The sequence below is a fragment of the Genypterus blacodes genome, unplaced genomic scaffold (genome assembly GCF_046128005.1).
Source record: "Genypterus blacodes isolate CSIRO-AG114 ecotype Tasmania unplaced genomic scaffold, CSIRO-AGI_Gbla_v1 ptg000038l_1, whole genome shotgun sequence".
Taxonomy (NCBI): domain Eukaryota; kingdom Metazoa; phylum Chordata; class Actinopteri; order Ophidiiformes; family Ophidiidae; genus Genypterus; species Genypterus blacodes.
In genome coordinates, this window is record NW_027466851.1 from 427,120 (window position 1) to 443,155 (window position 16,036).

Below are 16,036 nucleotides of genomic sequence, written 5' to 3' on the forward strand. Positions count from 1 at the left end.
GGAGGAAGAGGAGGGTGGAGGGCTGATATTCTTCGCTCTGACAGAGCTGCTGCACTCATCAAACCTTTGCTTTATCTCCCCACAATCAGTCTAATTATGTTCAATGGAGTAGTCCAATTAATCCACCATTGTCAGCTGGTGGCTAAGTGTTTCTGTACCCCTCTCTCTCTCTCTCTCTCTCTCACACACACACACACACAGAAGGAGGGAGGGAGAGAGAGAGAGAGAGAGAGAGAGAGAGAGAGAGAGAGAGAGAGAGAGAGAGAGAGAGGAATCTGCAATTAACACTTCCCAAATTTATTTAGCACCACTTGTTTCGGCTTCTGACTCTCTCCAATTAGGCCTAATCAGTTCCACCAGGAGGTGCTGGGTGGGTGGGTGGGGGAGTGTCACTGTCATTTGTCGACAAAGCGGCGTCAAACCCCCAAGTGTCACCCTAAGGCCATACGTGTCGGCGAGGTCGTCATGTAGCAGAAATGCGAGCGACCCACGCTGAGTCGCTACGCGATGCTAACGGACAAACAATACTACAATAAGCTGCCGTTCATACGAAAAAGAACAACGGTCTGTGCTGTGGACATGGACGTGGACGTCTCGGTCCTCACGCCTCCTAGCAACCCTGTTCGGTCCGGATTGCGATAATTTCTAATCGTTTGTGATGTCATCATGTTACGCAACATTTCCAGGCCTCGAAATCTTCCAGGAGGTTTCTCTCTTTCACAACTTGAATCCAGGATCACCATGATCACAGGAACAGAAGTGGAGGCGTGGTCAGATCAGAGCCTTATGTCCATGAATGAAACATCAGGTGCCCTCCCATGTGTGTGTGCGTATGCGTGTAGCTCCGCCCCCCCCTGTACCTCCCTGTCTGACTGTCACTGACTGGAATAACTGAGTTTACAAACCCGCCGCAAAACACCAATAATATTTAATGCCTTGCTGTCAGGGCTGAAGGAAGCAGCGGCTTGTGTGTTCCTTTACAAAGCTAGTGTGTGTGTGTGTGTGTGTGTGTGTGTGTGTGTGTGTGTGTGTGTGTGTGTGTGTGTGTGTGTGTGTGTGCGCGTGTGTGTGCGCTTGTGTGCGTGTGTGCATCCAACTGACAAATAAACAACAACATTCCTGCTGTTGCCTGTTACACAAACCTCCCTCCCTGTGTAAGATTCCACACACGCTCACCACAGAACCTCTCACTCATCCGGGGCCGGATCAGGCGAGGGAGACGTCGCCGCGTCCCAGCCGGGTGGAGTTGGAGAGGCACCAGGTCGGACAGGCGACACCTGTCAGCGTGTGAACCCGGAGCCTGCATGAGCCTCCAATAATAAACTCATTTAGAGGGACGAACGCTGCTGAAACTGTCAACGTGCCACACACTTTGACTGTAATGGAACCCAAGCACAGGCTGCAGGCCCACGCCGTGACACGCCTGCATCACACACCAGCCGTGTCAAGCCCTGTGTGTGTGTGCACAGATACAGTCCGGTCGCCCTGGAGACTGGGATCTGAACTGCTATCATTCTAAGCATCCAAGCAAGTTTCGCTAAATGGATTTATTGCACATTAAATCATGAAGTTTCCATAATAACAACAACACAGAAATCAGTTTAATGAATGCTTCTTTATGCTGGAGGTCAAAGGTCACAGGAAAACAATAAACTAACCCTAAAGTTCACCTGGAGAAGCTTCTAGAGGCTTTAATGGATCCATCAGGCTCCATTCAAAGGCCTACAGACATTTAATAGCAATGATGTCACTAGCTGGCAGCGTTCTAATAACTTCATATCAAACACACGCTGAGGACTTCATCCTCGTCTCCACCCCTCTGGACCCAGGGGACGACCCCTGACCCTCATCTCCCTGAGGGCTCGACCACAAGAACCACACCTCCATCTGGCTCACGGCCCCTCTGGGACTGCAGGGGTCTGACACTTCAACCCCCCTGACTTGCCTCCCACCCATCCACTCACACACACACACACACACACACACACTCTCTCCCTTTGTTTTGTTTTGCAAATGGCCTCTCCCACATCACTTTACATACACACTCCGACCGCTGAGCTCCAGGGAACGTCCAGGAAGTAATTGTGGCTTTTGTGTAAGTCCCCTCCTACACACACACACACACACATACACGCCCCTCCCATCGCTGTGCTGTCCTCAAAGGAACACAGATTCGTTTGGCCACGCCCCCCTGTCAGCTGTCATCATATAACTGCCTGTGTGTGTGTGTGGGGGGGGGTAATGACAGGATCTATAGTACATGAAAACACAATTACAGCCCTTTTTCAATTGCTACTGTGTGAAAAGAGAAAAAGGAATCAAAGGAACGCTGCCTTGCTCAAAAGGCACAAGTCTAAACAGTGAGCATATATTTTGTGTTCCAGCTTCAAAGAACTCCACATTCTACACACTCTAACGTCTTTGGCGTTGTTTTCACTGCAGCATTCTGAAGCCATGTTAGGCATTCATACAGCCTGAGCCCCGACATGCTTCGGCATCACACAGGAAAATGGCAGAGAGAAAAGAAAAGAGAGAGAAGACGAAGAGGAGGAGGAGGAGGAGGAGGAGGAGGAGGAGGAGAGGAGCCATGTTTTTCAAATGGGAACAGTGACCCCCAATGGACGACGCCATGCGAGCAGGCAAAGGGTTAACAGGTAACCCACCGCCGGCTCAGGCAGGAGGGTGCAATGACTCTGAAATACAGCAGGGGTCAGTGTTGCATCACGGTAAAACTGAGCCGCAAACACCACATCCTTCCTCCACTGATCCTGGTTAATCCCTCTGAATCACTACACACACACTCACACACACTCTCACACACCAACAGTGAAATCAGGGGCAGGGAACTCAGCTGATCCCATTAATGTCCTGACTCTAATGGGTTCAAGTGGCATAGATGACATTTACACATTTAAACATCCAGACGCCAGAAAAAAGCCCAGTAACCACACACACACGCACACACACACACACACACACACACACACACACACACACACACACACACAGACACACACACACAGACAGACAGACAGACAGACAGACAGACAGACAGACAGACAGACAGACAGACAGACAGACAGACAGACAGACAGACAGACAGACAGACACACACACACACACACACACACAGAGAAAATAAATCCCAGCATATGAAGTAACTGTGTAAAACAAACTTCTGCTTTTCAGTAATAAACACTCTTGGGCTCCTCTAAACATAGTAGGTCATCGTTCATGTCACAGGTCATCCTCAGGTCATCCTCAGGTCGTCTCTTTGCCTCTACGGGCAGAAAAAATAGTCATGCTGGACACATAAATGGCTGTGATCCCTACGTTTGACGCGTTTGCCAGCCAACCATGCAGCAGGACAGAGACATGTAAACAAGCCCACAGGTGCTCTGGGGTGGAAACACTGCAGAAGATCCAGTGGAATCCATGGAAAACTAAAATTTGAGTTTGAAAGGAAAAAGACTCAGAGAGCTCCGACTCCCACTCAGGCCAAATATTTAGCAACTTGACTGATCTTCCTCTCTTTCATGTAAATCCAGATCCTTCTCAATGTTAGTGAGTGTTTTGGTTAGAAGTCTGCTGTTCTGTCCATCATCTAGTGGTCACCTGGTGTTAGGACAGGACACACAGGCTGAACGTCTGTCTGGGGCTTCAACACAACACTAAGAATATAAATAAACCCATCCAGATCAACAACATTTCATTTATCTCTTAGCACTCTCTTTTTGAGGCATTTAACACACACACACACACACACAGCAAAGCAAAACAACAATAAAATCTTCTAGGCAGAGGTCGACAAAACCGCACCAAAAATTCCCCCCAAAAAGGCTAAAGACCAAGACTGCATGTGTATAAATAGACTCACACACACACACATACACACACACACACTGGCATGTAAATGAGCTGCACTCCACACATGTGAAAACACTTTCTTCGAGCCAAACAAGGATTAAATGGAATATAATTAAATAGGTGCTAATTGAAGTGCTAATTAACTCAAACAAATTGATGCAACAGTGACAAGGAGAGAAGGAGAGGAGGAGTGTGTGAGCGTAGAACAAAGTGAGCAGGATCCAGGATTCCCCCCGGCTTGTGTGTGTGTGTGTGTGTGTGTGTGTGTGTGTGTGTGTGTTGTCGTACCTCCTCTCAGGCCTGTCACAACACACAGGCCTGCAGACAAAAGGCCTCACACAGCTCTGCTTTCAGCTCCCAGCGTCCCTGACAAGCAGCAAACCCTGGATCCATGTAACACAGCACCACGCAACACAGCACCGCACCGCCGCACCACCGCCAGCGTCCGCACGCAGCGCCACCACGAAACCTGACGCCCACGCATCAGCTTCTGTCCCTCTGAGACTCACTAACGTGGGATTTTAAAGGCTAATACAAAGAAAAATACAACATCCTAACAACAGAGTGACAATGACTATGATCAAGATGATGAGACGAAATGTATAATTCATAGGTTTGTGGTCCTGAGCTTAATTTTGATTGGTGCTTTACTTCAACATGTAACATGCCAGTTTACACGCCCACACACAGATAAAGTATGTGTGTGTGGCACAACACCAGGGAACTTCAAACAAATCAACAAAGACTTTGCTTTTCCATAGGGATCTTAAAGAATGTTTGCCTGTTGTCACTCAGCCTGCACAGCAACAACAGAGAACAGTTAATTTACTGGAAAATGACATCCAAACTTGGTGACTGACTGATTGTTTGGAGCATCTTTGAGCTATATGACATGAATGGACCCTTATGGATCCATGAACACATTCAAAGCTCCTCTACACGAAGATAGAAGATTGGTCTGATACAAGTATGCTCTGTGTTCTTCCTATGAAGTTTTCCTATGACCTTTGACCCTGAAACGTCTGTATTTCTTTTATGGATAGCAAAAATATCTACAGTTGACTTGGTTGCTCCAGGGGCCGGAAATCAGGAAATCTGCCCCTGATATCAGCTGATTCATGTTGGCTCAGCGGGAGTCTAAGCTCAGGTGCTCCGTGTCTGTCGATGGCTTTTCAGCTTAAAAGCACCACTTGAGAGCGCTCTTAGATTGAAAGGGATTCCTACTCTCTCAGTTCACTTTGGCCTCACATCACTTCTTGGTCGTCTTTCTTTGTTTCCATCGGCGACCGGCTTGTTTAATAAAAGCACGCCAAAATAAATCTGACCTGACTTTTATGAGCTTCCTCAAACCATGAGGTGCTCCTTTGCAGAAAGCGTTTGCAGGAGGAAAACGACCCCAGACACCAAACATTTCCTGCAGCGCTCGTCTCTGAACTGCTCCCTAAACATTACTGTAATATAAACCACAGCGTTAGTGTAAATCATAAAGCAGGAGGTGTAATAAAATGTCTCTCCCCGCTGTCTGCTCTAGTTAAACATCTACCAGGAGCAATATATCTGTTGCTATAGCGACAGATTCACCAGTAGATGCAAAGCTGGGGTAGGATATAACCTCCGAGGTCCCGGTTTAATAAATTACATAAAAAATGGAAAGTAATCACAACTCGCCAGCCGGCAGAGCGCATCGCAGAAACACCCCGACTCATTTGTTACAGCAAATACTTTCACCTGCCGAGCACGGAGCTGAAGTTACAAACCACCGCACCGCAAGGTTACTGCAGCTACTCAACCAATCAGGAAACCAGCTGAGGTGAGATCAGGTCCTCCCTGCCCCAGGTCCTCCCTGTCCCAGGTCCCTGTGGGACTCTTTAGATGTAGCAGATCCTGATCAGAGCTGGTGTCTGTTATCAGCCTGCAGACAGTGGATCCTGCTAATGTAATGAGCGAAGACACCCTCCAGTGTGTGTGTGTGTGTGTGTGTGTGTGTGTGTGTGTGTGTGTGTGTGTGTGTGTGGCCTCTTCCACAGCCTGACATTAATCACCATGCACTCTGCTGTGCTGTATTGACCTGGCTGAGCTCAGAGGTCACTGGGTTCACACCTCCTTTATCTTTCTATTCCCTGTATTTCCCTCCTTGTTCTGTCTCTCTGTCCTCCCTCTATCATGTCTCTATGTGCTTTGTCTCTCCATCATGTGTCTCTCTGTGTTCTGTCTCTCTAGCCTCTGTCTCCAGAGGGATGGGGAGGTTCTAGGCCCTAAGGAGACCTCAGGGACAAACATTCTGGTAGACTGAGGCTTGATGCCTGAGGGGACTTCCAGACCCAAACCCAGACTGTCCACAGAGTGGCGCTGTAGCTTTGGGAAAATGGAAGGGATTATTGTGGGGATAATTACTGTCCTTCCACACAGTCCCTCCCTCAGGCTGTGAGAGCTGGCGCCCCCTGGTGGTGAAGCTCTGTAGAGGCTTTAGCAGAGCATCAAGCTCCTCTCATACAGAAACAGAGCATCACAGGCCGCATGAACAGGGAGGCAGAGCGGCAAACAGAGCTGCAGGTCTGCTCGCCTCTGGACCAGGATGCTAGAAACCAGCACCTCGTCAGTAAAGTCAACATGGACACAAACACTGACATGAAAGAACTAAACACCTAAAGGAGACTTCCTGTAATGTGAGCTGAAGCTAGGACACTTACACATGTTTCAGTTTCAGTTAGACACCTAGAGGAAACTTTCTTTAAAAACAAACAAGTGCTTTGTTCTGTTTTCAGTCCTGCAGCTAAATCAAGATTATGATTATGTGAGATGCTGACTGCCAGAATGATCTCAGTAGAACAGGAAAAATGTTATGACTGAGACTCAGAATCAATAACTGTGACGTGAATCTCCAAATCGGGTTGTTGTTGGGAGCCAGATGAGAATCGGACTCAGTTCCACTCCAAGTCGTCTCACTGGGGACGCTGCGGTGATGCGGCCCCTCCCTCCCTCCCTCTCTCCCTCCACCTCCGCCTCCACACCGCTGGGACTGTGCTGTCATGCTTTCCCAGCTTTCCCCTGGCATCCCGAGCAAAGTCAACACGGCCAGGCCCAGTGGAAACCCACCGGGACGCGTTTGGCTCCTCACACTAAATCCACTGTGGCCGAGCCGTCTGCTGAGCAGAAATAGACGCGTTTAGGGAGCTCGAAAACACACACGGAGAGAACTGTACACACACTCTCTGACGGGCCATCATGGAGGAAAATCGTCTCACTGAGAGTCTGCTGGCTCCCATCGACTCACGTCTGCCAGCAGCTTTTGGCTGAAACCAAAACTTTGACTTTGGTACCGGTACCAGCTTTGGTTACTCGGAATCGACGCCAAATCACGACAGCTAACAGACGTTAAGGTGTACTTCTGCCACCTGCTGGACACTGTCACAAGAGTCACTGCGTTATAGAGCGACACGGCCGCTCTGCCCCGGTAAGAGGGCAACGGGAGGAAACGCCGCTTTGTATTAATCCGTATTCAGAGGTTTGATGCGTCGTCTCATAGTGTCGTTCACTAACTGGAGAAAAATAACAACAAATGAGTCACTGGCAGGTTCCATTTCTCTGTTGCCATGCTACATTTGACGCTAAGCTAGCTTACTCCTGTTTCTTTCCACACTGTGACCAATGACAAACACACACACAGGCACACACATGTTGTTTGATTAAAATCCTGTCCGTTTTCTCCTCCTTGTTCTATGTAGCGGCGTGCGGCTCTATCTCCCCTCCCCCGCGCAGGAAGCTACGTGTTCTTTGATGTGGTGAAAACAATTATCTGCCACGCGATCGCGCACACTCGTTCATGTTACAAGTAGCTGACTAATTGATCTGTCAAGGTCTATTAGAAGCCGCTCTCCTCCACTCGTCTCACTCACACACACACACACACACACACACGCACACACACACACACACAGCCTGCAGACACCTATGCAGCAGCTCATTATCCACTCATGTAATAAAGCTCTTTGTTAAATTGCAGCGTTAACCTGAGTAACATGAGTAAAGGCCTCTCCTCTCACGTTACCACTTACAGGCTTTTCAACCCCGTAATTACACTCAAGCTTTCATCCTCGCTCAGTCTGACGTTCGGCTCCCTCGTCTTCATCAACACGTGAGAAGCAGACAATAGTAAATAATAGAGAGCAAAAGCCTGAGAGCCATAAACGCAACAAATACCTTTTCAGACGACACAGAGAAAAGCTGTACTATCACGTCTGCCTTCAGGTGATGACTTGCCCGGGCAGGAAGCATCAGCTGACCGTGTTAGATTACCAGGAAGGACAAGAAACAAAACGCCAACTGCAGAACTTTAATAATCTGACTTTGGCGGATCGAATATGTTGTTAAAGAAGATTAAACAGGAAATTCACCCTTAACCCTGCATGGAAACACAGCAGATGCAGAGATTCCAACATGTTCCCGGTGACTTCTCTCACCCAACAAAGGTGAAGTAGCTGAGAGAATGTTGTACAGGACATTGTGAGGACAAACAGTAGAAGAAGAACATAGATGTGACGGGGTGTTAGCTTCATTACAGCATAACACAGGTCTATTAGTGAATCCAGGAGATAAGTTGAGCTTTTATTGTGGAGGGCAGAACTTCTATCTTTGTGCAGGAGAAGAAACAACAACATGAGGGTCCATTCAGAGTCCTACAGACCTGAAGAGACGTACAAACATCTACACCAGGCTCCAGGAAACAGCGACCTGCTTCAGAGGCACAGCAGCCAATCAGCTTCTAGGGTAACATGAAGTCCCTCCTCTCTGTTGTGATTGGTCAGCATGCGGTGCCAGTCACTCTTTTCTACAGAGTCGGCGCTGTACTTTTCCCAAATCTGCTCTGTCCATCAGCTGCTCCTGTTCACTCTCAAGCAGAAAATGGCTCTGTGTAGATTTTCCAAACGGCTGAGCCGAGCGAACAGAAGCCCGACGCCGGTGTCAGGTGAGACTTCACTTCTCCCGGTGTCAGCAGTGACTGTTCAACACAGCGGAGGTTATTAAGAGATAACTTCACTGCAGCGAGACACTTTTATGCTCTTTATCTGAGCGCCATCAAACTAAATCACAGAGTAGAAAATCAAATCCTGAGAGCATCCAGAGCAGCTTCACTCTGCAGGCTGACAGCAGGAGCCTCAGCACCTCTACTGCTCTAAACACAAGAGCCAGACTGATAGAGACTGAGTGATAAGACAAGAGACTCCAGTCAGGATAGACAAGTCAACAAGTCCCAAGTCTATTTCCAAGTCAGGATGGTCAAAAAGTCCTGAGTCATATTTGCGAAGTGGAGACGGAAAATCTATTACCAGGTCAGAACAGACGAGTCAAATCAAATCAAGTCAATACAAGCAAGTCTTAAGTTAAGTCCTAAAGTCCTTAAGTCAGAACCAAGATCTCCCCTTTGTCTTGCAGCTTCTACCCTCTTGCTCCTCTTCATGAAGTGGTTTTGTGTTTGTTTCCTGTCTCAGGTGGAGTAAAGTCGGCCAACATGCAGCACAGGCACAGAGCCAAAGCAAACACTGAGCCTGAGCAGCCCGGAGGATCCTCCACCAACCGGCACATGTATGAGATAAGACTCTCACGTCACAGCAGAGGTGCGGCCGAGTCATTGCTTTACAAGTTCACCAGTCAGTCTCGTCTTTTGACAACAACTCTTAAGCCAAGACTGAGCCTTAGCTTATGCCAACCTACAATTTAGCCCAACCTACCGACACCCTGGTCAACAACTCTGAGCCCTGCTGAGGACAACACAATCAAAATGGATCAGGCCGGGAAACAAGCAAAACATCACCAGGAGCGTTTGGAGGACGTGGACTCTGTCTCCGGGCAGACACACTAAAGCTGTTTGTGTTTGATGTGAGTGAACAGAATCTGAAGCAGCTCTGAAGCAGCTAGCAGCTGATCTACTCAGAGATCTGTCACGTCAGCACCGTCTTCTCCTTCTTCTTCTGTTCTTCACCAGGACACTGCAGCTTTCATAAGAGCTGCCAGGCAGGTTTGGTTCTCTGAAAGCCTTTAATACACAAGTGAACACTCTGTTATTACTGCTTAGGAAACTGGCAATTACGCCTCATTCAGGTGCTCTGGGTCCAACTGATGGCAGCCAAAGGTCTGAACAGGACCGTCTGCTGAATGAAAGCTTCATTTGGCTTCATGCAATTATCAAATCACAAGAAACTGATTTATTTCAATCTGCAGGAGCGTGAGAAGCTCCAGATTATGGACCGGGCGTCAAGCCTGCAGTGTTTTGGAGGCACACGCGTGCGCCCACACGCACGCACGCACGCACACACACACACACACACACACACACACACACACACACACACACACACACACACACACACACACACACACACACACACACACACACACACACACACACACACACACACACACACGGGTCTCTGTGCACAAACACGTATGTATGTGTAGCGTGTGTGTCGTTCGTGACATTCTGCAGGGAAGATGATGCACTGCCCCCCCCCCACACCATGGCACTGAGAACCTTTTTGTCACATGGGGCAGTGAGGGGCTGATTGATCCAATTATAACACTCAGCAGGACATCAAGTGTGTGTGTGTGTGTGTGTGAGTGTGTGTTCGGTGTGTGCCTGTGTGTGTTTGCGTGTTTGTGAGTGTGCGTGTGTGTGTGTGCCTGTGTGTTTGCGTGTTTGTGAGTGCGTGTGCGTGTGTGTATGTGTGTGTGTGTCCTTTCTGCTCTCTTCTTGTCATCTTTGTCACTCTCATGCCAGCCCTCGTCTCTCAGCTGCTGTCAGACCTTAAGCCCTCGTGTCCTCTTACACTTCTGGGTAAATTCTTGTTTTCCGTCTCGTGTGGCTCTAAGTTCTCTGATCAAATTCAACTAAATCTCTTTGGTCAACACAAAACATCATGCTTCCACTTGAACTTGGATTGGAGAGGCTTCTTGAGTCAGGGATCATGAGGGACACATAACCCCCACATGTCCTGTTCGTCTCTGTCCCCCAGCCTACACGCTGTAAACAAACCCAGCCTGAGGGACCAGAACCCAGAGTCCTGCACGTCCTCGTCATGCCAGAGCTGCTTCAGGATTACTCTTGTCTGCATATGGAGGTGTGTTTATAAGCACTAAGCCGTGCGGAGACAGATCAGATTAGCCGGGGCATTAACAGAGAGCTGGACTGGAGCATGAGCCGCTGCAGAACTAACCCCTCAGGATGACTGGTAACAAGGTAACAAGGTAACATGGTGAAGGGATCTGGGTGTGATTTGGGAGCCACGTCCCTGTTTGGCCCAGATGAAACCAGGTCCAAACCCTGGATTCTCCTGGAAGTCCTAGTATTCTGGAAGTCCACACTGGTTGACTGAATTAATCCTAACATTAATCATGGGGCCTGAGACATCAGTGTCCCTGTCTCCAACAGTCACAGTTCAATACGTCCTGATTCAGCAGCAACAACTGAGAACTTGAGTCAAACTATAAAAACTCCCTTCAGATGTGTTTTTACAGGAAGTTTCCTTCAGGTGTTGACTTCTTTCATGTCAGTGTTTGTGTCCATGAGACCTTTGACCTTTACTGGGGAAGTTCTGCTGGTTTCTAGCAGCCTGGTCCAGAGGAGCGCAGACCTGCAGCTCTGTTTTACCGCTCTGCCTCTGCTGAAGGCCTTACAGAGCTTCACCCTCATCATCAACTGAGGAGTCTTACATCACCATAAAGAACAACAGATTTTTGCATCAATACATTTTCAAGTCTGACCACATAAACATGACATCACCAGGAGAGGCTGAGTTCTGATCACACATCTCTAGACGAGAATGAAAAAGTTCCTATCACAGATCAATACATGACCTGGACCAAACATCTCCACAATGCTACAACTTTCCATCAAGTGGCAGGTGAACGTTCCCTCACTGACCATTTTGTTCTTCTTGGAGTACGTCTTCTTCAGCAGCCTCTCGTTCATCCTCTCCTGCTCTCGCTGGGCGTGATGAAGGAAGACGTTCTCCAGGGCGTCCACCACAGGTTGGACGTTCTCCGCCTCCTCCTCCTCCACCGCCTCCTCCTCTTCCTTCTTCTGTCGCTTCGCTGCCTTTTTCTCCTTCCACCGCTCCTTCTTCTCCTGTGCTTTCACCACCCCGGACTTCTTCTGCACAAAAAGAGAGAGAAAGAGAGACAGAGAGAGAGCTTTAAAAATGTAGAGGATGCTAAAAATGAGCGAGTGGGTGCAGCACAGAGAGACAGATGGACGTGTGTGTCCTCCAGCCTTAGTGATAATCGATTCACACGAGTCCATATTCATGTATTCCTCAGAACTGAAGCGTAAACAATCATTTTCAGCAACAATCCCTCAGATTGGGTTAGTAAAGAGTTATGACAACTGCAGCGCTGAGGTGACATAAACGATGAAATAATAACCATGCACAACATATGGAATATTACAACTGAAAAGCTTTGCATAAAACATCTTCTGCTCCCGTATCTGCTCATAAATATGTATACATACATACACACACACACACACACACGCACATACACACTGCTGCTTAGGTCTGTGACAAACAACGACTGTCACTGCTCGAGCTGCACTGGAAGGACTGAAGACGTCTGACTGCTCAGGGGACAGGACAGACAGACGTCCAGGTTCAAGACTATTCATAACTATCTGTCCCCTGGATCGACTTTCAGATGAACCATCTCGTCTTTATGTGGATCCACAGGCTCAGGCTGACGACCCTGATGAAGGCCTGGAGCTGAAACATGGCGGCTTGGTTCTAATAAAGTACATTGAGTGTTGCTGGAGTCTCCAAACTGACATAAGTTAGGAGGACAATGAATTCTTAAACATACAAAGTGATACAGACTGTCAGGCAGACAGATGGGGCTCAGATAATCGGTTTGCACAAATTATGGTAACAAGTGAAGCCACAAGTCAGATGTTTCCTGTCAGGTGATTGACGTCTCTCAAAATAATAAGAAACTTAACTGAAAAACACAGAGAGAGAGAGAGCGAGAGAGAGTGAGAGAGAGAGAGAGAGAGAGGGATGGTGAAAGAGAGAGAGAGACAGAGAGAGACAAAGGAGAGAGCGAGAGAGGGAGGGAGAGGGAGTAAGAGAGAGGGAGAGAGAGAGAGAGAGACAGAGAAACAGAGAGAGACAAAGGAGAGAGCGAGAGAGCGAGAGAGGGAGAGAGAGGGAGAGAGACAGAGAGAGACAAAGAAGGAGAGAGCGAGAGAGGGAGAGGGACAGAGAGAGACAAAGAAGGGGAGAGAGAGAGAGAAAGAGAAAAACAAAGGAGAGAGCGAGAGAGAGAGAGAAAGAGAAGGAGAGAGGGAGAGAAAGAGAAAGAGAAAGAGAGAGAGAGAGAGAGAGAGAGAGAGAGAGGGAGAGAGTGAAAGTCGTCTTTAATCCTGTCAGCAGCATAACGATGCATAACTGCAGCCTGTAATCACTTTATGGCTCTGATATAACGAGCTTAAGATATGAGGCGGCACTTTAACACACACTGGAGGAAATACAGTCGCTCTACATTTACACTGTGACAGAGCGATTTCCCCCCTCGTGCTTCAGTCGAGCTCGTACCAATGTTTATTGGAATACACACATTAGCGGCTACGCGACGTCGTCCTCTGGGCTCTTATTTGGTTTTTATCTATCTAGCTTTATATTCTTATGCTGCTTATTTATGTTCAGCACTTTGAGCTGCAGCTTAATGTATGAAAGCTTCTATATAAATAAACTGTGTTATTGTTTATTTATTTACAGGCCTGCAGCAGCAAAGGGCTCCACACACACACACACACACACACACACACACACACACACACACACACACACACACCTGCAACCATCTGCCTGCCTGTGTGCTCGCTTTACACGTCGGGTTCAAAACCTCCTTCTGGGCCGAGTCGTGACTCGCCGCCGACACGCCGCCGCGCTGAAGCCAAAGCTGGAGGTTGCCGGTTCACACTCCAACATCTGTTCACAGCCGGCGGCGCTCGGCTTTGAATGATCAAATTATCGGCTCGGAGGGAAGGAGGTTAGCAGATGGCTATCAGGTTAGCTTCACTGCTGCCAACCAACGGAAGCTGTGACGCAGCGCCAAAGCATCCCAGGGACAGGGGGACAGGAAACACAATGACATCGCTGATATTTTCGTCATATGAAGTTAATTAACTACGCTGTACACTGTCTGACAGGCAGCATCGCATACAATACATTTCTTTTCCGGACAGCCGCGGGAAATTTTCTGGAACATTCAGACTGAAGATTGTTCAGTACGGGTTAAGATGGGGGTTCAGGGTCAAAGGTCATAGTTACTTTAGGATGGAGATCCATGACAACATACAGAAGGTTCAGGGTCAATGGTCAGAGGTCAACATATTAATATCTAAGCTAAACTTCTAGCTTCATCAGCGTTTCGAGGCTTTAAGAGAGGCTCTACTCTCTCTTCCTGCCGTTTTCTGGGCTCAGTCGCCGCCTCGTCACTTCCCGCCGTACAGATATGGATTAAAGCGCTAATTGTAAGCTCGCACAACCACAAACCAATTAGGCGTCTGAGAACATTTGCGTCTGCTCTCGTCTCCGTCTGGTGTCTGTTGCGTTTCTATCCGACCACAAACAGATTTTAATTGTCTATCTGTGTCGTTTCCACTTAATCACAGTCTGTGGTGGTGGCAGCGGCGGCATATCTGTAATCGCTCTGGGGGGAGGAGGAGGGGGAGGAAGAGGAAGAGGAATAGGGGGAGGAGGGTAATCCATCACCGTGCGGCTGCCAGTTACAGCTTAGTTGTGACATCATTTCCATTTACCATCAGAGTTTGTCTTTACTTAATAATATACAAATACTAATTCACACATTAATACAATAAGACGCGGATGCAAATAATTCACTTTCACCTCTAAACACCTCTACGGTTAAGAGGCTAATTTGATCTGAGTGTGTTCACGTTGTCGCGGCAACCCGCTGGCACCAAACTCTGGAGCTACGAGCAGCCACAGCTGTGCACAAACGGCGACATCCATTATGGGCCAACTTAACCCGGCACCACCCGGAGACCTTTACAATGGCCTGGCCTTAACCCTTTGATGGCCACAAGAAGAAACAATCAGTTCCATTAGAAACAACACACACAAGGTCTTGGCTTTGAACTAGCAACCTGGACAGTCAATCCATGGTGAAGGTCAAACTCTGCATCAACCTGACCAAGGAAAACTAAAAAGTAACATAAACAACGACAAAATGCACAAAATATATAAATAAGTGAAAGTATTCCAAATCAAATATTCATGATTTATGGCTTTAGAGATTTTAGAGATTTTTCATCCAGAATCTAAGAGATGACAGATATGATGAATGTTTGTGAGTAAATAATGAGTTTGTAATGTTCGCACTGATAAAATGTCAGGTTCAGTTTTCTCGCTTTACAGCACGCTGACATTTCAACATCTCAGTAGATCGAGTTAAGAAAATATCTCTGTGTTTATTATGCAAGCTTTAAAAAAGTCAAATGTGGTTTAGTAACATTTCATAAAAAAACTACGATCTCACTTCTGAATAGTCCCTAAAGACGATCAGTGCGTCTGTCCAGTGGCACCCCAGCGCCCCCCTGTGGACTCTTTGGGTATTAGTCACATCTTACATGGGTTAAGTGAACGCGTTGTTGAAAGGGAAGTGTAACTTACGGAACCTAGAAGAGTTTAAAAAGAGTTTCTGGTAACTTCCACACTCTAAAATGGTCTAAACACTGATTCGTACTTGTTAATAATTAACAACTTAATTGTGGCCTGTGACAGCGATCAATACGTCAAGAAGAAGATGAAGAAGAAGAGGACTTGAGATCCCAAAATGAGTCAGAGAAAAAGTGATGATGGAGGAGAGGAGGAGGTGAAGAGGAGGATGGTGAGAGAAACAGAAAGAGAAAGAGTGCAAGCGAGGAGAGGGTGTGATTGGTGGGGGCTCAGCCTGGAACAGGAGAGACCGCACGACTGGTTTGACCCGACTGTGTTACCCTGGCAACAGCACGGGAGAGCTTTGTTGCTTTTCCAGACTGCATGGGGGACGGGAGCGTGTGTGTGTGTGTGTGTGTGTGTGTGTGTGTGTGTGTGTGTGTGTGTGTGTGTGTGTGTGTGTGTGTGTGTGTGTGTGTGAGTGCAGATGTGTGTGGGAA

General features: G+C 47.7%; 1 protein-coding gene across 8 annotated transcripts in view; it reads right to left on the minus strand.

Annotated features, from left to right (window-relative positions):
* The window catches only part of fbrsl1 (fibrosin-like 1), a 237,304-nt gene that overhangs the window by 186,426 nt on the left and 34,842 nt on the right, over nt 1-16,036 (minus strand). For all 8 annotated transcript variants that reach the window (XM_076147588.1, XM_076147587.1, XM_076147590.1 and 5 more), the window contains exon 2: nt 11,786-12,016. In XM_076147588.1, the coding sequence (XP_076003703.1) occupies nt 11,786-12,016 (231 nt within the window). The remainder of the gene's footprint in view (nt 1-11,785; nt 12,017-16,036) is intronic.